The following is a 25,343-nucleotide window of genomic DNA, read 5'->3' on the forward strand; positions in this document are numbered from 1 at the left end:
TACCTTCCCCCTTTGGTTGGTACTCAGTAATGGTCTAGAATTGTATATACTGTAGGTATGAAATTTGAACCTATGCTAGCGTGATGAGTCACGCTTTTATAAGCAGCTGGATAAGAGCTTCTGCCTAATGCCCAGATGTAAATGTTAGGCCTGTTTTGTATTAAACACATTCTCATCACATTGTGTGTGTGTCTGAAAGTGCTCTTTTTCAACTGTCAGGTTTTTTTTATGATGGAACTTGACCAAGCATTGTAAATGGTCTCCATCTATTTATTTTCTATACCACATTTTTGATGAAGTTGATTGAAGCGGATCAGTACTACATCCTGTATCCCTCCAGGTTTTAACAGTGTATCGGAAAGTTCGACCCAATTTCTGCCACCTCCCTAGTTGTTTTCTTTGGTTTATTAAAGCCAATAATTTTCATGTCTACATGATTCGTCTTTCCACGCGGTTGTTTAAGGAGTAAGAAGCTACTGGCTGCATTAGTTACAGTATGGTTAAAAGTATTGTTGCAGTTGAAACATATTAATCACTGCAGTAATTACTCAATTAAAGCTACGTAAGTATTTCTTTTAAATCCAAGTAGGGAATTATTTTGTCCAGGCAGTGAATGTGCAGTAACAAGCCCAAATTATAGAGGATGTGCTCTATATCATACCCACGGGAGCCATTTTTCGTACACATAGTTAAACCCAAGCACAATTTAGCCTTAATGAAGTCTTTGTGCTCTATCATTCTTAATAACCTCGCACGGTTACACATACAGTACTGTACTGCGTAGGATGGCGGTCACTCTGTCTGTTAAAGATACTAGTTTAATGACATAAGTGTTTTTTTAACAGTTCATCTCTACTGTAGAAAGATGCTGTTGCTCCTTCTTTTGCTATTTTCTTAGACTCAGGAGGTCAAGCTGGCATGTGTAATGGAAGAGCTCTGCTGTCAATTATACATGACAAATAAAGGACTCTTAAGTCTTTAATTAATTGTGAAGTACATCCTGATCGCTGACATTTTTGTCTTCATTAGAGCAACAACATTTGCTAGGCTCATGTCTCGTATTGTCACATGTTCGCACACATTAGAGGTTTTACAAGTACAATAAATGAGCACAGTATTAAAATGATAGTCAATACCAGGTTATCATGCGTTCCTGTTGTTCCTAGAAATGTCTTTCACAGACTGGTAATATCGCTCTCACTCACTCATTCTCTATGGCACTTCATGTACAGGCTCTCAGGAGGCGTGAAGCCTATTTAAGGGAACTCGGGGCTGGTTACATCCTGGACGTTGTGCCAATCCATCACAGGGCTTACACGTATCGTACAAACAATAGACACTGCAGTGCACCAGATACCAATATTTACAATTATATAAAATATTTTCAGTGTGTAAGTGAATGTATAAAATATTTAAAGTCTGATATATTGTAGATTTTGTGCGTGTGGGGGTGCGGGAGAAATTAATCGGACTGATTGCTTTCACTGAATCTGCCCAAGAGCACGATTAATGAAAATGTCTGTCCTGTAAAGCTATCCTAATGGTGAATAATCCTAATTTTGAAGAAAAAAAATCACTAAAACAGAGTTTACAGTCCAAAACAGCTTTGAGGCAAAATGGCGACCTCATGATTTAAAAGCGCAGAGACAACCCTGTTACATTTGTGTGAGATTCATTTCCTTAGATGCGGGTAAATTTTTTGGCCACAAAGGCGTATAGGTCTTACTGTCGAACTTAAGAACAAATCGGACTTACAAGCGTGCTTCCAGAACGTAACGTGTTCGTAAAACAGGGACTACCTGTAATCTGCATGTTTTGTACTGTGGGAGAAACCCAGAGTACCCGGAGGAAACCCATCAAGCACGGGGAGAACATTTAAACTCCAGGCACACACACCCAGAGGCCGAAATCGAACCCCCAACCCTGTAAGGTTCGTATGGGATGTATTGCAAATCTATTTGTGTCACAATTCATTTATTGCCACACTGATATCAAAAACGATTTTTTAATTATTATCAATATTATTATTATTTAATATAATTTGTTTTTACTTGTATAAAATGTTGCCATTCCTCTAAAATCCTAGAGGTGGCATCTTCATTAGCAGGCAGCACAGCATCTTGTGTGGTGGGAGGAATTTATTTACCAAGTTTGTTAAGAACTGTAACAGTCACTCACTTATCGTCTATACCGCTCTATCCTGACTAGATCAAGGACAGTCTATTCTAGACCTAGGAGAATCCATTGCGGAGCACACACACACACACACACACACTCATTCACAAACTACAGGCAATTCAGGAATGCCAATTAGCCTAATCTGCATGTCTTTGTATTGTGGGATGAAACCAGAGTACCAAGAGAAAACCCATTAGGTGCAGGAGGAACATGCAAACTTCATGCACACAGTCCCAGAGGCGAGAACCGAACCCGGACCCTGAGGGTGCGAGACGACAGTGTTAACCACAAAGCCACGGTGCCGCCAAAACAAAATCTGAAAAACTTACAGAATTGCAATACAAATTTAAATCAACACCTACAGAAGGTTTCGTGATGTTATCGTATTACTGTATATGCTCCCTGGTGATTGCTATCCTTACTCCCTACTGTGCCACCGTGCTACTGTACTGTACCGTATATCTCCATCATTCCTTCTCATCCAAAAGCACAAAATAGCCGAGATAAAAAATGGTCACAGAAAGTCCAGTGTTTAACCGAATAATCACTTCTCTACTGGTTCTCCTGGCCAGATTAGTCATGTCCTCCTTTCTTTTTTTTTTTTTTTCGTTTTGTTTTGTTTTGTATTTTTATTTCCCGGTGCTGCAGTGACATTTCTCATCACTACACTGATGAATTCGCTTCTGAGTCATGCAGCAAAAATGTCAGCGCAATAACAGGCCCGGTCCCTGAGCCCTCGTTAAATCGGAGTGAAATCTAAAATGTGGTTATGAACGATTCGGCCCGGTCCCAGAGTGTGTTTCAAGACACTTCTGAAGGGCCCTTCTGTTTGGAGCACTACAAATCTTCAAGGGATTTTCTTCCTATAAATCAGTTTGTAGCATCAGTGTCAGTCATGGATCTGGGAAGCCTCAGGGTTTTGGCCTGATGCACTTTTTTTTGGGTCGGTGGCACGGTTAATGGCGCTCGATTTGTATTTTTGTGGTCTGGCAGAGAGCTGGATTGAATAAAAGAAAGCACTTGTGTATCGTGATGGAGGTCAGGCTGAATGAAGTGACTGTTTGAGGCAGGGGATGGAGGAGTGCTGGTGCTGTAGGCATGTGTATCTGATTTGGTGTAATAAAACAGTCCTGTGAGAAAACAGATGAAAGTGATGACAGTGTGAAGCAGATAATGAGCGCAGACTGACTTATTTGTAGTTCAATATTTGCAGAAATTCAGTGAAGGTGCAGAAGGTAATAAAGCAAAGGAGGCAGGTGACAATATTTGTTGTTTTTAATATAAAACAAAAAGGAAAATTATTGAATTTATTGTGCTGATAATATTAAACCCCACGACACACACACACACACACACACACACACACACCATTTGGATCTGAATACACATATTCTGCATATAAAAGAAGACAATCATAATTAAAGGTGACCTACACCATTTATTTCTAAGCGTGAGAACCACAAGGGAGCAGCTGATACGATATCATCACGATACTCAGGTGCCGATACGACTTGTATTGCGTATCATAATATTTTAAATATCCCAATTCAGTCTTTTTTTTGTTTGTTTTGTTTTGTTCTTCTAAACAAACTTGGCTAATACGTTTCTCCTCCCTCACTGCGTGTACTGTATAGCTTAGAGCACGCCACCTTCAGGATTATGGAGGAACTGCAACAGTTTACCACCTCAAATGCAAAGATACAGTATGTAAATTTTTTAAGAATTATAAAAAAGAAAAAGTTTGGAGTCAATGTGGCTGTACATGAGTTGCCCCGTAAAAGAATTGCGATATGTAACTGAATTGATATTTTTTTCCTCCTCATCTCTAATTAACACACAACATCACCAGCCTAATGATGGCTCCGATTCGTAAGAGATTGCATGCTAAGTCTTTGGGGAGCAAAAACTTTCACAAAGCTAGTCGAGCAAGGAGCTGGATCATTTCAGGATCAGCTCTCCATAAATCCCAGAGGCAGCTGAAAAAAAAAAAAAAAGGTTCACTCAGATATTTGCATACAGTACGCTCAGATACAAAACTTTGCAGTTATCTGGTATTTTCTTCTTCTTTAACACTAGAAGCGCCGAGCAGCGGTCATTTGACCGCAAGGGGGTAAAAAAAAAATAATACTTCACACTCGTTCAATTTCCAGGACCCTCCTTCCATGACTTTTCCTAGATCTGTGAGCTTAATCACCCTGTATGCTTAAATTTTCAAAATCGCACCAGTAAAAGCCAGTATAAAGCTATTTTGCTCTTATTTACGTGAAATCGCTGACAGCTGCGCGCCGGTCATGCCGTTTCCTGCCTTTTCCAACCTGCGATTCTCATTTCTCTCAGCAGATGGCGCAAGGAATCGCGCATACTATCTATGCGTCATTCAGTGTGTAACTGTTTCAGGTTTCATTCCATATATGCAGTTTATTTTATATATATATATATATATATATATATATATATATATATCCGTGAAATATTGACAATTCGCCATTCATTCTGGCGTTGATAATCAGCGATATTTTATAAGGAGATTTAGAGGATTTAGCTTTACTTTATTTTATAACGTTTCGAGAAAATTCATTAGTTTGTTCATTCTGTTTAAAAATTTCTGTTGCAATTATCTCTAAAAAATGCAATGACCCATCCTGAGGATATAAAGCTTTATTAATCAAAAGACCGCTGAACCGCGCTTTTAGTAGGTGACACTGGCGCGGCGCTTCTAGTGTTAAAGTCTGGACCTGTCACTAACTTTAATGGGCTTTTGGACTGATTGTATATGTATAAACACACTCTGAGTTCCCCTGTGGAAATAATTTTCCTGGAGTTAATTAATGAGAAAGACAACAACATAAAAAGCCTTTTGTCTGCAGACGACAGCGTGATCTCTTTGCAAGCAGATGATATGTTTAATTGCTTAACACGACAAAAAGTTTTACTTACACGGTTTATTGTCTAGTGTAATTAGTTCACCAACTTAAATAAATCTTACCTAATTGATGTTTTTTTTTTTTTTTTATAATTAAAATAAAATAAAACAACCGGATTCCCGAAATGTTCTCAGTGATACTTATGCTTGTGATGAGAGTGTGTTTTTAGATGCAGTCAGTTAGTTAAGGCCAAAGAATCTGATTGGACGACAGGCATTCCACAGGTGTTGATAATAGAGTGTAACAGCACTGTGATGTGTAACTACCGTATATGTATGAGTGGTGTTGTCCAGTGGTAAACAAATCTTAATCTGTTGATAATAAACAGTGTTTATGAAACTGTTGTATAAAATCAATATCACACTCAAGCCCATGCTGTTGTGCTGGATATCAGGATGACTGTGATTTTTTCAGTATTTCGACTCCGCCCTCATGCCTACAACCGCATCACAGCCGCGCTAATAACCAGCACAACAGCATGACCTCGAGCGTGACACTGCTTCATTTTATGGGTAAAAGTCGAGGTTTATTTTAATTACAGTCTTGTACTTAAACTTAACAAACACACACACACACACACACACACTCAGGAGCACGCATAAGATGCAGTATTTTCCAAAATAACAGAATTTTCACAAACAATGAATTTCTTGTGTAAGTGATATTGTAAACGATCCTGCTCTGTAAATAAGTCTTAGTTTTATAACAAACAGAATAATCTTTGAGTGTATCTTTTTGTTTTTCTTGTAAGATACAGTAGCAGGTTGTTTTTTTGCGCAATAGTAAACATAAAACTACAAACACTTTCATTAAACACCTCCATAAATGAAGCTCCAAGAAATCGAACTTTAATCGTTGACATTTTCTTACAGGTAAAAAGGATTGTAATTTATCCAGCATGAGACTGAATTTCCAAACAGTTGGGTGTCTGTTTTACAACCTTTCAACCTTACAATTAGGTTAGAATTCTTTTATTTCCCTTTGTAACAAATGATCCAGTTTGCAGCCACATATTTTCTGAATTTATATGAAAAGTGTAAAAAATTTAAAGTTTAAAAGATTGTTTTTCTGAATATTGGATCATTAATTCTGCCTTACTTTTCTTTCTTTCTTTATTTTTTAATTATAATTTTGTTTTTATTTATTTTGATAACCATTGTAAGGTTTTGGGGGTGGGGTCAGAGGTCAATTTTTACTCAATTTTTCTTCTTAAACATTTAAACATAGTCAAACTTCATCCAATGTCAGTGTTTCATTTCTAATGAATAAGTAAACTGATTATTGCTGTCCTATTTGACTATTGGTTAGAGCCAATCATTAAAAATAATGAATTAGATAATTAATGAATTAATAGGCTTTTACAAGATGTACAGTAAGCTAATTATAACAACACCGTTACCAACCTAACTAGTATCAGCTGAATAACTAACTCAGCTAAAGTTAGCTAAAATAGACATATGAATATTTGTAGTTATGCTGTAATGTTGGAATATTTTTACAATTTTTTTTTTTATTATTATTTCTTGATTATAACTATTTAATGTAAACCCACACATGTTATATACAGTACTGTGCAAAAGTCTTAGGCCCCATATTATATGCTGTACCAATTTTGCTATCAAGATTGTTGTATTATGTAAATAATTATGTACAAAATCATTCAGTATAACTTAAAAATTTATAAATAAATGAAATTACAGGAAAATAAATGCATGGCTGTAAAGAAAAAAATATATAATACAAGACAGACCAGTTTTCAGATGGAAACAACAAAAACTCCAGCAAGCTCATAAGTTTTCACTCTATATATTGACTGTTTATTTTATTGATTTTTATAGAAGTTTCTTTTATGCAGAAATGTTTTCAAAAGCATCTTTTGCTTATGCCATATTTTTGTATGTGCCCAAGACGTTTGTACAGAACTACAGCCATGCATATATTCTCCTGTAATTTTATTTATTTATTATTTTTTAAGTTATATATGGAAATACTAAATGATTTTGTACATAATTATGCAGACATGATAAACATATATAACGAAATTGGTACAGCATATAATATGGTGCCTAAGACTTTTGCACAGTACTGTACACACATAGAAATAATACATCATACAGTATATTTATATACACAAATACATGCACAACAGTATAAACATAAACAAATCCAGATACATACATACTTATAAGGATATGAAGTATATCTCAAGATTTCACCATGTCTGATAAAATCTCAATAAGGTCCAATCAAACTCGTATTGTCCTCTCTTGGCACCATGCACTTTGGCTCCAAGCAACATCTAGCAAATAGGACATCCGGGTATGTCTAGCAGGGAAGGCTGGATCTATCCACAATTTTAGAATAACCTTTTTAGCAGCAGTAAGGGCAATGAACAGAATCCTTTTTTATTTTGCAGTGACAGTGACAGTGAGGAATCATCCATCAAAAGGAAAAGCAGTGGGTCCTTTTTCATTTGAGTCGTTATAAGATCAGTCAATACATCCCGAACCGACGAACAGAACGTTTAAATCTGAGGACATTTCCAGAACATATGTAAATATGTACCCTGGCCTGCACTGCTACATAAATAACAAATGCTGTAAGACTTTCATTTCATTATACAGTATATAATAAGTGGGGAGTGACATACACCTTACAAATGAGCTTATAGTGAATCATTTGACTGTATCCCAATTGATCGCCGGGTTAAGTTCCCTCTCCCAAAATCCCTCAGTAGGAACGTTAGAGTATTGTTGTACCGCAAGTGATTCATAGATTTAACTCACAAAGCCTCTAGGAATCTGTACTATAGTCTATCCAGTTTATCATAGGATGAGAAGGTATTTTAGTCGACCATGGTACACCATAAGTCTTCAACGCAGATCCTTATCTCAGGTAGAGAAAAAAGGAAAATTCTGGGAAAAAAAAAAAAAAATCATCTTTTAAGATTTAAAAAAGATATGAGTCCATAATCAGTGTATAGATCCTTTAACATGTAAATGCCACATTCAGCCCAGGATTTGGAGAAGAAACGGTTTATTACCAGTACAATATTATTATTGTGCCAGATGGGGGTAGAATCACTGTAGGGACCTGAAACTCCCATCATTTTTCCTACCATTTTCAAAAATTTTAATAGAGTGACTTATGATTGGACCAAACGTTTTTAGAAAATTTTAAGATATTCCTGTAAAGTATAGATTTTGTATTGGATAAATATTATTCATTTCCAAAGCTGGCCATGGCACAGAGGAGTCAACATCCATTCAAGTCCTAAATGATCTCATCTCAACCAATACATAGATTTGAGACTGATTCAGGGCCATTTATTATTCCACAATTTTTTTACTTTTGTGTTACGCGCTTTAAAGTAGCCCAAACATGGTGGTAAAGGTAGCACTGAAAACAAAAACTCTAACCTTGGGAGTATATTCATCTTAATAGTGGCTATCCTGCCATGAAGTGCCAAGCAAGGTGAAGACCAACACAGGAGGTTTTTTTGTAGATGTTGGAATACTTTTAAAGATTACATGTCATGCATGTCTTCATATTTACTGACAAATAAGACTTTTTTTCCCGGGAAAATTATTATGCTTTTTTTCGTCAGCATGACGATTATTTGTTGACTTTTTAAACATCATGCATTTATTGCATTAACACCATATTCATACGTATATTTACATATTGTAAAACTACAGTATACGTTTTAGTTCTGATAGTACAGTACACTGCCTGGCCAAAAAAAAAAAAAAAAAAGTAGTATAAGTTCAATCCGTCCACTGGATAATTACTGCAGTGGTTACTGCAACCTGTTATTTCGGCCTAACTACAGTAATTCAGTACGGAGTTCCTCATTTCTTAAACAACCCTGTCAGAGCTGTACCAGACCTGTGGGCGTGGCGGAGATGATACTATGTTTCAGGAGGGTCAAATTATTGTCCTGCGTCAATCAAATAAACAACTAAAGAGATTGCTCACTCCTAAAATTGGGTTATTTGAAATACCCAGTGTGTTATTAAAACCTGGAAGGATCGTCTTCGAGGGAGAAATGTGGTCGAAAAGACATTTTTAATAAGTGGGAGAACCACTTCAGCATTATCTGGCAACCTACAGTAAGTGTGATTCCTATTATCTGGCACAGGGTGATGACGGGAAAAATCGCAGTTGAGTGAGCGAAAATACTAATTGTGTGTGCACAGGAAGGAGAGTATGAGCAATGTGGAAAATATCAGAAATAAGCCCCAAAATCTCTCACACTTTGATGACTAAAATAAATGAATCCACAGTTCATGTGTGATGACCGTGGGGAGGGCGCGGTACTGATCACCTACAGCCTGTCATCATTAGCTCTTACTGAGCCACGAAAGTGCAAGATTTATAACACAATGAGAAAATCACTGTGAAATGGGACGCAGAACAATAATCGTAAATTCTCGATTGTCTTGTTTTTATAATCGTTTATCTCCCATGACTCCCGTCTTAGGACCTGATTAATCAAGAGGTGGGAAACATTAAATGTCACTTGTGTTTTTCCTGAACAAGTTCCACTGTGAACAAAAAAACGAATGGACTATCTGTTTCTAATCCTACTGATATCTATCATCTAAAATTCATAAATAAAACCTTAAACATGACCACACCCGAGGCTGCTTTTCCCGCTCATCCCTGGTGCGTGTTTTGCACGTGCTCCTGCGAGAAGGCGGGTGGATGCGGTCGCCTCCCGTACGGTTGCATGACTACGCTGCTATTCTCTGCTGGTTCGTGGTGGGAGTGCTTGTGGGCAGAGATTGATTTTTCAGCGAAATGTTTGTAACACCAAACAGACTCACTTTGAGCTGCTCTTATAGATCCTTCGTGCCGGATCGTAGCGCTAACCCCTCCGTCTTCCTGAACAGTAGCGTGAGTGACTGCAGCTCCGCCCACTCCATTTACTGTTGGAGGTGTTCCATCAAACTCTGTGAACTTTAACAGACATCAGAGTGTAAGTTTTACGCATCGTCAGCCTGCACTGTTCTCATTTAAATTGTTTCGACATTTTTATTTTTGACAGAAACTGAAATGTCTCAGTGCTCCCCTGACCTATCACACATATTGTAGTGTTACATCATAAAGTTCGTAGAGTAAAAACTCCCTTTATTTCTCTGTATAATCTCCTGCTACACTAATGCACTTGTCCCAGCGTTTCACTAGTGCTGCTTGGATACCATCAAGGTGAAACGTATCCTCAGTACGCCCGAGCATCGCGTCTGAAATCCCGGTCACTCCTTTAATGTGTCGATTGTGTTTGCTTGTTCCCGCAGACAGATGCGTCTCTTCCACAAGTTGGATTTTCACAGTTCGGGCGTTCCACTCGCTGAATGTTTACTGAACCAACCACAAGTCCTGGAATGAGACCACGCTAAGAGTCTCATCAGCGTACTGTGCTTGAAATCTTCTGTAAATGTCAATTGCTTTTACATCTTTATTCACCAGAGATTGCATCACATGTCCTGGTTTGACTTGAACACTCATAAAATGGTTTGATTTTGATGATTGCTTAAGTATTCGTCTCTGTTTCTAAGAGGACGGCTTAGAAAACAAAGCATAGAAGCATAGAAAACAAATTATGATTAGAAAAGAGCTGGACAGTTTCACAAAGCTCTTCATGGGACAATTACACCAGTGACACTCCACAATGCTGAGATTTATGGAAGAGTAGCGAGTTGTATGGAATAGTGTTTTACTGGAAGGCAGGTTGGAGACCCGAGCTAAAGAAAAAAAAACATATTCTGTAGTCTGATAAGAAACTTTTCATTTTTAGTTCTCGCACTTCAGTACATTTGGAAAAAAAAAAAGAAAGAAAAACTGGTGGTGGTAGCATCATATTCAAGCTCAGTACCTAATATCACTACTAAGTATCTTTGCAGGGATCTTTAGACTCTGTCAGCACCAGTGTTGGGTGTAACGCATTACAAAGTAACTCAAATTACTTTTTTTGATGTAATGGGTAATCTAACGTGTTAGTTACGCCATTTAAGTACTCAGTCAAAACTGTAATCCGTTATTCAGACAATTTATGTAATCTGTGAGCCAGACAGCAGTCATTCCCAATCCGTTGAAAGTCATCCTACAAGCCCCGCCCCCGATAACCCACCCCCCTCTGTTATTCCTGCTGTTACCTTATACCCCTATCTCACCTCTGTGGTTTAACTATGCGAGGACCAACGCATGGAAAGATGAAACCCTAATCACAAAACTTACGGTGAAATATAATGAACCATACTTACAGCCACTGCGTGAAACCGCGTAGGTGAGATACGGGTATTAGTAGGTGAGATAGGGGTATTAGTAGGTGAGATAGGGGTATTAGTAGGTGAGACGGGGTATTGGTAGGTGGGATAGGGGTATTAGTAGGTGAGACAGGGGTATTAGTAGGTGAGATGGGGTATTGGTAGGTGAGAGGGGTATTAGTAGGTGAGACAGGGGTATTAGTGGGTGAGATAGGGGTATAAGTAGGTGAGATAGGGTGTATTAGTAGGTGAGACAGGGGTATTAGTGGGTGAGATAGGGGTATTAGTGGGTGAGAAAGGGGTATTAGTAGGTGAGATAGGGGTATTAGTAGGTGAGACAGGGGTATTAGTAGGGGAGATGGGGGTATTAGTAGGTGAGAGGGGTATTGGTAGGTGGGATAGGGGTATTAGTAGGTGAGACAGGGGTATTAGTAGGTGAGATGGGGTATTGGTAGGTGAGAGGGGTATTAGTAGGTGAGATAGGGGTATTAGTAGGTGAGATAGGGGTATTAGTAGGTGAGATAGGGGTATTAGTAGGTGAGACAGGGGTATTAGTAGGTGAGATAGGGGTATTAGTAGGTGAGATAGGGGTATTAGTAGGTGAGATAGGGGTATTAGTAGGTGAGACAGGGGTATTAGTAGGTGAGATAGGGGTATTAGTAGGTGAGATGGGGTATTAGTAGGTGAGATAGGGGTATTAGTAGGTGAGATGGGGTATTAGTAGGTGAGATAGGGGTATTAGTAGGTGAGAGGGGTATTAGTAGGTGAGATAGGGGTATTAGTAGGTGAGATAGGGGTGTTAGTAGGTGAGATAGGGGTATTAGTAGGTGAGATAGAGTATTAGTAGGTGAGATAGAGTATTAGTAGGTAACAGATTATGGGACAAACTTCACTGAGTGATGATGGTAGAATAATTATAAATGTCTTGACTAAAACAACATGCATGAGGAATCACAAAGGAGTTTTCATTTTCTGCAAAGGAATAGTACTCGAACTAGTTACTTTAATCAGAAAGTAACGCTGTAATGTAACTGATTACTTTTTAAAGACAGTAATTTTGTAATGTAATGAGTTACTTACTGTAGTAACGTCCCCCAACACTGGTCAGCACACAGGATTTCTATCCTTAAGTAATTGCGTTATCAGTGTTGGTGTATTTTACCTTAGCTCTGCCTTTAGCACTAAAATTGTGAAAGTATGAACTGGGCCTAAGAGTCCCCCCCCGGCCTTTTTCCTTCTGTTCGATTATATTTTGGTGAATACTGTGTTCTTGATGGATATCAAACACCTCAAAAGAAAAAATTTCAGAACTTTTGTAAAAGAATATGTGCTTTGGTGTTAATGTGTTTCTAGGTATGTTCGCTAATGTACGGTTTTTGTAATATTATGTGACCTTTCACTTGCCTCTTTGTCTACAAACTAATCGCTTCATTGCGCTTCTTGATTCCTTACATGGTAACACTTCCTATAGCCCGTGTATACACACAAAAAGCTTGCGTCTACTGGAACCCTTTTGTTTAAACGGAAAATGCTGTTTTCTATCGTCTGTCTGACTGTCTCCGGGTCTCTCTAGGACTTACATGTTAATTACCGGTTCTTTTGATTCTTCTTGTTTTCATTCGTCTTAAAACTTAACAATTTGGGCACTCCTCTAAAGCATAACATCTAACAAACCTTAGGTTCCACCAGGAACAAATATATATACATACTGAAATCACATGACACTTTAATTGCATGCAGTGTGATGTCATCTGATGGTGATTCATTGCAACTGAAATAAAGTAGGGGTTTAAGGGGTTGGGGGGGGCAAATACTTATGCTACATACATAGAATCAGAACTCATGCAGGATTGCCAGCCAAATGGAAAAGCTAAAATAGTGCAGTGAAGAACCTTCTCAGCTCAGTGCCATTATCCGCCCCACGGCTAAAACGCACCTGAGTGTCCTCGTGCTGATTGACAAGAGGGGGACGCAGTGCACGCCTAAATGAGGGATTCATGCTAAAAGCCCAATTTATGATAGAAAGGACTGTGTATAATAAATGTAGCATATTAAATATTTAAAGCAAGATAGGGGCAGAGGCTAAAGCATCGATCGTTCGGGATTTGGAGAGAATTAGAGGTAAGGGTTAATTGCAGGTGCTGCGAAGTTCAATTAGGAGTGCACTTAACAGGGATAAATATGGCCTTTTTTAATAATTCAGAAATGTCTGTCACCCAGTGGAATAAAAGCCCTGGCTTGTCTGCTGTATTTTTATATAATAGAAGAAGACATGAAGGGAAAAGGAGCCTCTCGAGTGAGCGGGGGAAAAAAAAAAAGCTATTAGGGATATTTGACTGGTTAAAAGGGGTGGCGGCGGGGGGAGGGGGTGGGGGGGGCTGTCTAGCTTTGGCGAGTGCAGAGAGGCACTTTGCATCCTGTAAATTGTTCCCTCGCCTGCGGAGCTTTTGTATCGAGGAATCTTGGCAGTCGTCTCGGAGACTGTGGTAACACCCCAAAAACCAACAGCCGTCTTTGAACGTTCACAACGTCCGTTTAGCTTAAAACAAAACAACACGATGAGAAACGTACAGCGGTGTCACATCAGTGTGTCTAACGCTGCAGTAAAGTGCTAACATAACCATCAGTGTGTCTATCAAGGGTTATAATGATCAAGCTGGAATTCTGCATCATGTTAATGAACGTTGATTAGTCTGATTGGTCAGAAGGTGTTGATTAATTTTCTATAACAGCAGCTCTGACAGTAATGCATCTGCAAATCACATGAGGTCTATTTACATGGACATGTGCACTACAAATGCTCCACATCCCCATAGATTTATGTATTTATTTTTTCTCATGGTGATGTTTTCTGTAAAGAAATTTTATAAAATTTATGGAAGTTGTCTTTTTAATATGCAACATTCGCTTCTTAGTCATTTTAACATGCTCTCTGCGTTTCCGTCCTTTTTTGTCATTTTTGTATTGGAAAGTGACCTCATCTAAGAAGAACCCCCCCCCCAGCTTGTTGCTTAGCTCTGCTGTTCTCTGATGGGGCGTGGCTCAGCAGTAACTCATTTACATAGACACTGAAACAGTGCATTCGGAAGGGGAGTGAAATACATTTTTGACTTTGAGGTACGAAATAAACACTTTTATCGGAGGGATATTTAATTAAACCCATTAACACACACACACACACATACTTTGGGAGGCTTTGACCTGTGTTAATTTAATAATAAAATAGAAAAAAAAAAAAAGTTTTCTGGTATCTGGTGTTTCAATAGCATCCCAGAAGGCTGCTGCAGAGAACAGGAACTTACTTGCTTCGTGGACGTTCAATAAACATATTTATTGAGTCTGTATGTGTCATTAATTACTCTTATATTAGCTGTACATGATCGTGGGAGGCCTGGAGGCTATCCTGGGGCTCGGGGAACCAATCCAACCCAGGGCACACAAACACTCGCACATTTACACATTACAGGTACTTTTGAAAACGCCAATTACAGTAGGCTAATCTGCATATCTTTGGACTGTGGGAGGAAACCTACTAGCGGTGGGAGGCGGCTACTCCACTGTGCCGTCGATGTCATTAATTAACACATTTACAGAGTAATCGTTGGCAAATTGTTGTGGTATAAGTGGAATAAAGCGCTCCAGAACGATGATAACAGTCCACATGCAAGTGTTTTACTACTCGCACTCATCCTAACCATGTCAATAATGTGCTTTATTATTGGCAATACACCTACAGTATTTAGTCGATAAGTGCTATTTGCAGATTAGAGAGATAGATTAGATGATTAGTTAGACATTTATGAGATCATCATCATCATCATCATTAGGATGGCAGCGATCACTCAGAAATTAGCGAGCAGCACCACTGGGAGACCATTTAAGCCAAAAACTCACAACATTATCATTTTATACAGTATTCTTGGCCGCCTCGCTGAGCTCGCTCTTATCACACAGAGGCTTACAGACATGTTCGGTGACTCCACAGGGGTCGTGCGTTACTCTTTATGATGATTCAGAGTCATTTCTTCTCTTTCTTTTTCCCCCCCCTTGGACATGATCCTACACTGAAACAAATTACCCACTTTACCCCAATCTCTTTCTGGCACGAATCGCACAGTATGAAGCAAACCCAAGCAGCTATTAGCTTGATTTAATGGCTCAAAAGACACAATAGGTTGATTTATAGTTCCAGCTCAACCAATCACTTCTAATGAAACACAATAAAAATGGTATTTGCTGTATAATTTAATTTTAAGGCATTCATGATAATTAATTTTAAAGAGTATTAAAGTGCTTTTTAAAATCACTTGGCAAACTCACGTTAGGTCTATCTATAGATATGTATATTATGTCTTTATGTAGTTAATAATGTTTACGTTTTATACATAGGTTACATTTATTTAAACGTTAAACAAACGGAGTCAGGAACAGATGACGAATGCCGAACGATTTCATGTTCATACAGTGAAGCTTGAAGAAACAACACATTAATTGCAGTTTCTGTGCAAAAGAGAATCGTGGCCATGAATAACCTCCTCCTGCAGAATTTATCTTGTTATAAAAGTTTTATTTAGTCTAAGAGAGAAAAAAATCACTGCAGTTCCTTTAGTAACATATTCAATTCTCAGTTTTTAAGTACTTCAACTGTATACTAATACCTATGACTTTTTCAAAATCTCTACTTTGCACTTACTACATTACTTTTTCATTATTTATTTGTTTAAAATAAGAATTAGCATGTTTAAAAGCGAGGTAAAATCCCTCACTAAATACTGTATACAACAAACACTAAATGGATGCAGTGACATTGCATCCGAACACATACACTTCCCTTAGCTATAACAGCTCTCAGTCTTCTTGGAAGGTCGTCCACGTGATGTTGGAGTGTTTCTTTGGCAATTTGTGTCCATTCATTCTGTCAGCATTTATGGGGTCAAGCACTGATGTTGGACGAGAAGGCCTGGCATGCAATCTCCGTTCCAGTTTATTCCAAACGACCTCGATGGCGTTGAGGCCAGGGGTCTGTGTTCGGTCCAGTCGAGTTCTTCCACACCAAACTCATCAAACTATCTGGTTTATAGTTGTTGCTTTGTGCACTTGAGCATAGTCATGTTGGAATAGAAAAGGGCCTTTACAGAGCTGTTACGACAAAGTTGGAAGCGTAGCATTGTCCAAGATGTCTTGCCATGCTAAACCATTAAGCTGATCCTCTTCACTGGGGTTAAGGGGCCTGATTGATTAAAACATCTGAATTCAGTAATTAACAGGTTTGGCCAAAAACCTTTGTCCAAATGGTGCATATGGTTTTTCCCCTAAGGATTGTATCATCAGTGTTTCTAATATAAATTTCTTGCTAATAGTTCAGAGGTTAGCTTTAAACTGGTGTTAATTAGTCTAAGCTAACATTTTTTCTTTGGGAAAATTAGGAAAAATAAAAGATCAGGAAAATCTGGGGTTATATTTCTCAAATAAAACATTTCTAGACAGTAGGTAAATTCACGTCTTAGTTATTTTTAGATATTCCCTGCTTTTTGTTACTGACGTATTGACCAGCTCAGTGGTTAGCGGCGTCACCTTGCTCTCCTTGACGTGGGTTCGGGGTCTATGTGCATGGGGTTTACATGTTCTCCCCGGGCTTGGTGGTTTCCTCCAGGTGCTCTGGTTATTTTCCTAAATTGCCCATAGTGTGTGAATAAGTGTGTGTACAGTATGTACTCTGCGATGGATTGGCACGGTCCAAGGTGTACCACGCCTCGTGCCATAAGTCTCCTGGGATAGGCTCCAGGCCCCCATGACTCTGTATACTGGTTAAAGCTGTTTAGACGATGAGTGAGTCAGAATAAGCCAATTAGATTCTGCCTGTTTTGAGCTCACATAAGAAAAGCTCGTGAGATTGTTGCTCAGCTCTGCTATTCTCTGGAAGGGCGTGGATCAGAGTAAACTCATTTACATAGACACTGAGATGGCACATTCGGAGGAGGAGTGAAATAAATGGAGTGTGAGGTGTAATAGAAACGGCACATTTCTGCATTTCGTGCAGAAGAAAGTTCTTTTTTGCTTCAGCACCCTGGAGTGAAAAGAGAATTACTTTTCATTTCATTTCATTTCCACTGAACAGTGCTGCACTGACCTGGACATTTACTGCCTAATGTACTGATGGAAAAACAAACATTAATACTGAATTTTATTATAAATTTCCAACAGTGATTATTAGAATCATCCACATCATCCCAGTTACATCCCAGTAATCATCTGATCTTACACCAGTGTCTCTCTCACATCACCGGAGGTTACAGTCCGTCACGGCATCTTGCCCTTAAAACTCCCAGCATTTTAGCCATTATTTGTTTTATATTTAGTTTGTTTTTTAATACACATACTGTATAGGGCTCAGGATTGTGCAGTACAGAGTGACATAACCTTTTTTTCAGCATCGAATAGACAATGCTAAACTACATTTTAGTTCATTTGAACATGACTATGGGATGACTATACAAACATGACTGAGGAAAAGATGTGAAAATGGGTCACACAGGCAAAGACATAGCACAGATACACATGATCACATGTTTTTATGGTTGTTTTCGGTTGTTTTTGTGACCAAAAAAATAATAGTAATATGCTCAATTTGACTTCTTTGCGACACAAGCTGGTTTAGCGATAATCTCTTTTCAATTTGTCATCTTTGAAAAAAACAGTCACGTGTATTAAATTACTCTCTTCAGTTCCGTCAACGACATTTTTTGTTATTCGCCGAATTATTAATATTTTTTTTGTTAGATATTATGGGATTTAAAGATTTCAATTCCTTTTTTATTAGCATCATGGATCCAGTCCGTTAATACAAAATCTTTCCCTGTGGCACCGTGAACTCTTCAAAAACATGAATATTTCCTGGGCTTACGGAGGTTTTTAACATCTTCAGTCAGCCTTCAGTGACTGTTTTCACCATGTTTTTTTTTTTCCCCTTGCTTTTTACGCAGCATGATCTTAAAGGTTAGAAAATATTTCCATGTCATTTCAGTAAAAACACTTTATTATAGTAGAGATGTCAAAGTATGTTATTGGCAGACAAACTCAATTTACGTCAAAAGCTGATCTTTTTTTTTTTTTTTTTTTGGTCCTTTCTTGGCTGTTCTCCAAGCTTCATCTCTGGCAAGTTCCTCCAGGTCTTTCAGGACTGCATCACATTTATTTAGATGATCGATTGCACTTTTACTTCAGTAAGGAATATGTGCATCCCCCCCCCCCTCCACCTCTGATCTTACACATGGAGATATTTATGCACTTTAGGAGGTATGATGTCTTAATAAAAACATCACCTGACTTTCTTGTTCATGATTCATAATTCATGAAGGACGTAGACCAAAATGTTCGCTCCCAGGAATTAATGGCATGGTATTATTATCTGTCGCTGTACGCTATTAACTCTGATCTCATAGACCTTCCTCTTGATTCTGAACTCTGACAGAGTGCTTAATGCGAAGACGATGTCTGAGACGGTTATATGAAAAACAAAAACAATCTTAATGAGTTTACCAGCTCGCATATTCTGCAATGTCATATTAACCGTCTCTCCGGGAATCCGCGTGGCGCTGATAATAAGCTCCCTTGACGAGTTCAGTGAATGCTGACATTCTCAGAGGCGATATTCACGTTAGAAGTCAAGCTGCCTAATTCTGATGCTTTCGGTCAGATCAGACTTGCATGTCATGATGGTTTAAAATTCATAATTACACGTGACATTTATCTGACTCTAATGCGGACGTGTGTGTCCCCTGAAAGGGCACGAGTGCTCGCATTGATACGTCTTCGCTCGTGCCATCTGGGTTAAATCACGTCACATTTGTGAGACCGAGATTTTAGCTTAAGGTTTTCCGTATCAGATGTACTGTAGGTGTATATCCAATCTGGGACCAAGTACAAAGATCTGCTCTGGAAAACGTCAGATTTGTGCATTCAGACGCTCTTAAAAAATTTGAACTGTGTGACACCTGACAAAAACCGGAATTGGAGTCCCTTCGGGAACAACGTCATCCATTTTGAAATGAATTGATTAACGGGTCACCAGACAGCTAGCGAATCCTCGGCACGATGTCTGTTTTCTGCACATATTTTCATCATGTTTTTTCATTGATGCTGAAATTGATCTCCACATGAATTCAATTATACTAAGCCCTTTGGAAAATACTATCCTGTGAATTGTTAATAGATCTAGCTTTCTAAAGCACAGACTGAGTGACCCTTCCAAACATGGGGTTGTTAAACATTGAACCTGTAAATCAAATGAAATAGACCTTTTCAGAACAGATTTATTTTGTGAACACAATCCGTCTGTTTACATACAGTATTAGGCTCGTTATTTAAATGTGCAGTTTTTATGCAGCCACAGGACTGTCTGTCCCTGAACTTTCCACATTATGTCAGAGGTAACATTATTAATACACCTAATTATTTTGAGATTTGGATTTACATATTTTGACGAAAAACAGCTATAGGCATGAGGTTACAATTATTATTATTATTTTTTGTTTTTGCTAACAGTAGGCTTGTGAGTGACAGCCCTTTATTATCTTGTTTGTCCTTTAAAAACCTTTAAAGCCTCCTTAGAGACTTTTACACGATTCCAGGCATCTTTATACACTGCTTATTTTAATGAATTCTGGAGATAGTCTTTAATCTTGCGGTAAGATCTGGTACCAATTCAAGGTTTATTTTGGCCCGGAGTTTTTCATTACCCTAAATACCCCCTAGCAGATCAGATGCAGTATAAGCAATGTAATAATTTTCTGATATAAACTAAAATGATGTTTTGTTTTGTTTTTTCTTTCCACAGGTCTGTCGATTTGTGCCAGGAGATTAGCCTGCGTCCTCTCTCTTCTTGCCTCCTTTCTGTTTCTTCTCTGCTCCGGGGAGAAAACATGTCCCTACAGCTGCCGCTGTGAGGGTAAAATTGTCCATTGTGATTCAGCGTCTTTCATCGATGTCCCGGAAAACATTTCAGTAACTTGCCAGGGTTTGTCTCTGCGAAACAATGACTTGCATACAATGCTCCCTTACCAGTTTGCCCACCTGAACCAGCTTCTATGGTTGTACCTGGACCACAATCAGATCTCGTTTGTAGACAGCCGTGCTTTCCAGGGCATACGACGACTTAAAGAGTTGGTCTTGAGCACCAATAAGATCTCACAATTACACAATGCTACATTTCACGGTGTGCCAAATCTCCGCAGCCTGGACCTGTCCTATAACAAACTCCAGGAATTACAGCCAGGTCAGTTTCATGGTCTTCGAAAGCTACAGAATCTGCATCTACGCTCCAACGGACTCACAACAATTCCAGTCCGGGCATTTATAGAGTGCAGGAGCTTGGAGTTTCTGGATCTGGGCTACAATCGACTTCGCGTTCTCACCCGTACCACATTCTTGGGTTTATCTCGGCTGATGGAACTGCACCTGGAGCACAATCAGTTCTCTCGGATCAACTTCTTTCTTTTTCCCCGCCTTGCGAACCTCCGTGGGTTGTACCTCCAGTGGAATCGTATCCGAGCGGTTAACCAAGGCCTCCCCTGGATGTGGTATACCCTACAGAAGCTGGACCTGTCTGGAAATGAGATCCAGAGTCTGGATCCTGTGGTTTTCCAATGCCTCCCAAATCTTCAGGTCCTTAACCTGGAGTCTAACAAGCTTGCTAACGTGTCTCATGAGACGGTGGCAGCCTGGATTTCCCTCTCCACAATCAGCCTCGCTGGGAATGTCTGGGATTGCGGGCCGGGTATTTGTCCTCTTGTTGCCTGGTTAAAGAATTTTCATGGGACTAAAGACACAAGTATTATTTGCAGCAGCCCTAAACATCTTCAAGGGGAAAAGGTGATGGAGGCAACAAAAAATTATATAGACTGTGACGATTTTGAACTCATCCCTCAGACACCGTTTCCTCACCAAACCTGGGGGGAGTCAAGTATGGAAACTACCCCCGAGCCAATGTTACCTTTAACAACTCCTGACCTACCCCTTCCTCCAGCCACCTCTGAACCACCCACCCCACCATTGTTGGTTCAACCTCTTCCTTATCCTAGTGTCCCTGAAACAAACCCCAGAGACACCCCTCCGAATACGCCACCACCCTCCAACAGCCTACTTGTGACCCAGTCGCCAGAACAAGAGGACTTATCGCTCCATAAGATTGTGGTTGGTGGGGTGGCACTTTTCTTCACGACGTCACTCATCTTGATGGTGATTTATGTCTCTTGTAGACGGTATCCAGGAGCCACGAGGCTATTGCAGCAGCGCTCCATGGTTGGACGCAAGCGGCGAAAAAAGAGTCCCGAGCCAGAACAGAACCTGAGTTCCCAGCTACAGGAATATTACATGAGCTACAACCCTGCTGCCACGCCAGAAGCCATGGATGTACTGGCCAATGGGACTGGTACTTGCACATGTACCATATCCGGCTCCAGGGAATGTGAGGTATGACACTGTCAAGGGCAGCCTAAAATCAAAACAAATCAAAGCAAATGAAACGGCTCTGGACAACAGAGGTAAACTTCTTCATTGTGTACGCCGTTCATACTTACTTTAATAAGCATCAGGATAAGCACCCTTGACTCCTATTAGTCATATTTCATGACTCTTCTCTTTCAGCCTTTAAAGCCAGATTTACACTGTACACTTCCCAGACTGATTTTACTGTCGCAGATAAAAACAGAAGCTCATTGTGAAAGAATTATTTTGATACAAAATTGCGATTTGTGCTCTGTGAATGCAAATGATGATTTCTTGACTTCTGTGATCAATAGAGTTCTGACGTTTTAGATTTTTTTTTTAAATTTAAATCCCAGTATAGGGGTGTTAGATAGATATAACATTTTAATATCAATATATATTGAATAATAAAAAACAGTTTTAATTATTGCAAATAATGAGTTTGTGTGAGGTTAGAATTGATCATTTTCATCTTTATAATTTTACAGTAATATTTTAACCTAAAAAAAAGAAGAAATGTACTATTGTATACATTGGATATCATAAGTTCCTTAAACTTTAATTATCTGGAAAATTGGTTATTAACCTACTTCTGTATATTGTAGTGTATATTATTTTTAGAAGAAACTGACTTTTTTATTAACTGATATAGCTGCGTCAAATTTGACCATGCTGGTAGAGTCACTTTTTCTCCATACAGAGGTACTACTCAACATAGTCTCCATCACAAGCCACGCAGTTTCATCATCATTGAACCCAACCCCTTCACTGCATGCTTTTTTATCTTCAGTGCTGCATTCCACTTCTTTTAATTTTTTGATAGATGTTTTATCTATCTGTGCACATTGCTTGTGTCAATGGTGTCATCTCTGTAAACGGTGTGTAGCGCAGTAGGAGACCATCAGCTCCACCAAAAGAGACTGTATTGAGTAGTACCTTAAAAAGTGTTACCTTTGTACAGTAAGTACCGAAAAGGAATAAATTCCACATTTCCCAAGTTGGCCTTAATAAATATTTGTGTTTTTGTACTGCAACAGAGTGATAGCCTAGGCAGCATTGTCAATCCCAGCTCTAACATTAGAGACCTTCATTGTGACTTTGAGAAAACGTGATGTTGTAAAACTCTGGTATAGAATTTTCACTTAACCTCACAAAATGACAAAAATAAAAGAAAGATCATAAAATCGCACACAGTGTAAACCTGGCTCATGTTTACCAGACTTGCATATTTTGCAACAACACCCATTCGATTCACTGAGATTCAGGAGTCAATGGTTACTTACCCGAACCGGTTTGATTGCAGCAAAGCTTCACTCACTGTTTCTTTTGCACTTCATTATTTTATTATGTTTGCTCCACCGCGGCCTTCGTACTGGTTATGCCGTATTTATTCGAAGAACCCAGAGCTATAAAACACATGAGCTGTGAAACATTTATTTAATGGTAACGTGTTATCCTGTTGCAGTTTCCATCATGAGCATGAACCAGTCGCATTAGTGTACGTATTAAATACGCTCGAATTAAAGCTTTATGTGTGCGTTTCATGGAAGGCTTAATGTTTTCACGTCTTGATGTTGAACTGGTTTTGCTTGTTGATGTAAAATGAAACAGATCTTAAATTATTTATTTTCATCCACAGAAGGCTCTCGAGATATAAATATAAACATAGACGCAGATATACTGTAGATCTGCAAGGCACATTAGTGAGAATGGAAAATGCTCGAAACTCCCGCTCGACTCTAATTAGCTGTATTTAATGGAGACGACGGACTTTTTGTCCCTTTTATCTCTTTTACTTACTTTTGCAGGATCACGTGTGTAGTATGGGGTCAGTAAAGTGTTTAGCTGTTTTTTGGGGCTCTTACAGTTAAGAAACCTCTCGATAAGATAACCTATTCTAAAAATATATTAGTATTAATTAACCTTTTAAAAAATGCATGAGCAGATGGTGGACATTTTATTAGGATTATTTTTGTCTGAAATTCTCTTTGCAAAACATTCCGTAAAATATAAAATAAATCAAAAGGAAACAAGTAGTAAAAAATTCCTAATTAGTGTGCTGCATGGTGGCGTATTTACTCCGCGTGGTACTCCTGTTTCCTCCCACAGTCCAAAGACATGCAGGGTAGGCTAACTGCCATTTCCAATTTGCCCGTAGTGTGTGAGTGAGTGTGTGTGTGTGTCTGTGTGTGTGTGTGTGTGTGTGCCCTGCGATGGATTGGCACCCCATCCAGGGTGTACTTCTGCTCAAAATCCCCTGGGATGGGCTCCAGGCCTCCTGCAACCCTGTACAGGATAAGCGCTATAGTAATTAGTGTTTCTTTCTTTCTGCCAGACCTTTGGGTTTTAAATCATGTTGTTGTTTTTTCATTTTGCTTGGGATATATGATGTCTGTCTGTCATCTCACCAAAAATTTAGCCAAAAAGGCATAACTTTGAACTGTGGGAGAAACCAGAATACCTGAAGGAAACCCACACAGAACACACACACATGCACACACACACACACACACACACACACAGGGCAGATTTAATCCCTAGCCCAGAAGATGCAAGGCAGCAGTGCTGAAGCAACAAACTGTTTTTTCCTTTTATTCTAAGCAGCCTTGCATTATGGTCACATGACCAAAACCTAAAAGGTTTCATACTGTACATACTGTGTGTTGATCATCTAAAAAATAAACGATGTTCTCGGGAACAACTTATTTGCATTTAGTGACGCCCAAAAAGCTCCATATAAGGTAAATCACTCAGACAGCTAAGAGCCTGAATTGACCAATCAGGATCAAGCAAAAAGATAAAAATAAGAAGTTCTTTTATCTCACTCCTATATTAATACGAAGAAGACTACAAAGCTGTTCTACATGCATGAGAAGTGTTCAAGTCAAACTGGGACTTTTGATAGTGCAGTAATGTCCTTTATGTCTTTATATAATCCCTTGTTACACTAATGCACTTATCCCATCGTATCACTAGTGCATAAGGGTAGAAAGTTTTCCGGGTCAGTACGCAGGAGTCATGATCGGATCTGACTGAAACGCTGGCCTCCCAGGAACTCCTCTACTGGCTCAGACATGTGGAAATGGCTTAGAGCGCAGTCAGGACTGTACAGGTGGATGTGGCAATAACTCCCGGCCGAGTTTCTCTAATGTGCAAGTGGTGTTGGTGAGTGATGGTGTGTACAGTGCACACAGACAGATGCATCTCTTTTGCAAGTTGGTGACGAGTTATCTGTCTATTTTTTAAGCAGGCGTTTCTTCACAAGTCCCAGTTTGACTTAAACACCCTTTTATCTGGTCAGATGAATACTCACTCACTCACTCATCTTCTATATCGCTTTATCCTGTATTCAGGGTCGCGGGGACCTGGAACCTATCCCAGGAGAATTAGGGCACGAGGCGGGGTACACCCTGAAACATAAAAAAAATAATAATCAAGTTAAACTTAACTGTATATTATAGGGTTAAAAGTGCAATAATTCTATGAT

The 25,343-nt window shown here is 39.0% G+C and overlaps 1 protein-coding gene across 3 annotated transcripts in view; it reads left to right on the plus strand.

Moving 5' to 3' along the window:
* lrrtm4l1 (leucine rich repeat transmembrane neuronal 4 like 1) overlaps positions 1–25,343 on the plus strand; it is a 66,205-nt gene that overhangs the window by 10,658 nt on the left and 30,204 nt on the right. Inside the window, exon 2 of one of the 3 annotated variants that reach the window (XR_008355581.1) lies at positions 20,208–21,912. Coding sequence is in view for 1 of the 3 variants with exons in the window: in XM_053475746.1 (XP_053331721.1) it covers positions 20,208–21,841 (1,634 nt within the window). In the remaining 2 variants the exon portion in view is untranslated. Of the gene's footprint in view, positions 1–20,207; positions 21,930–25,343 lie in introns of all 3 variants that reach the window. The other 2 variants (XR_008355582.1, XM_053475746.1) reach the window with 2 other exon arrangements.

The sequence above is a fragment of the Clarias gariepinus genome, chromosome 17 (genome assembly GCF_024256425.1).
Source record: "Clarias gariepinus isolate MV-2021 ecotype Netherlands chromosome 17, CGAR_prim_01v2, whole genome shotgun sequence".
Taxonomy (NCBI): domain Eukaryota; kingdom Metazoa; phylum Chordata; class Actinopteri; order Siluriformes; family Clariidae; genus Clarias; species Clarias gariepinus.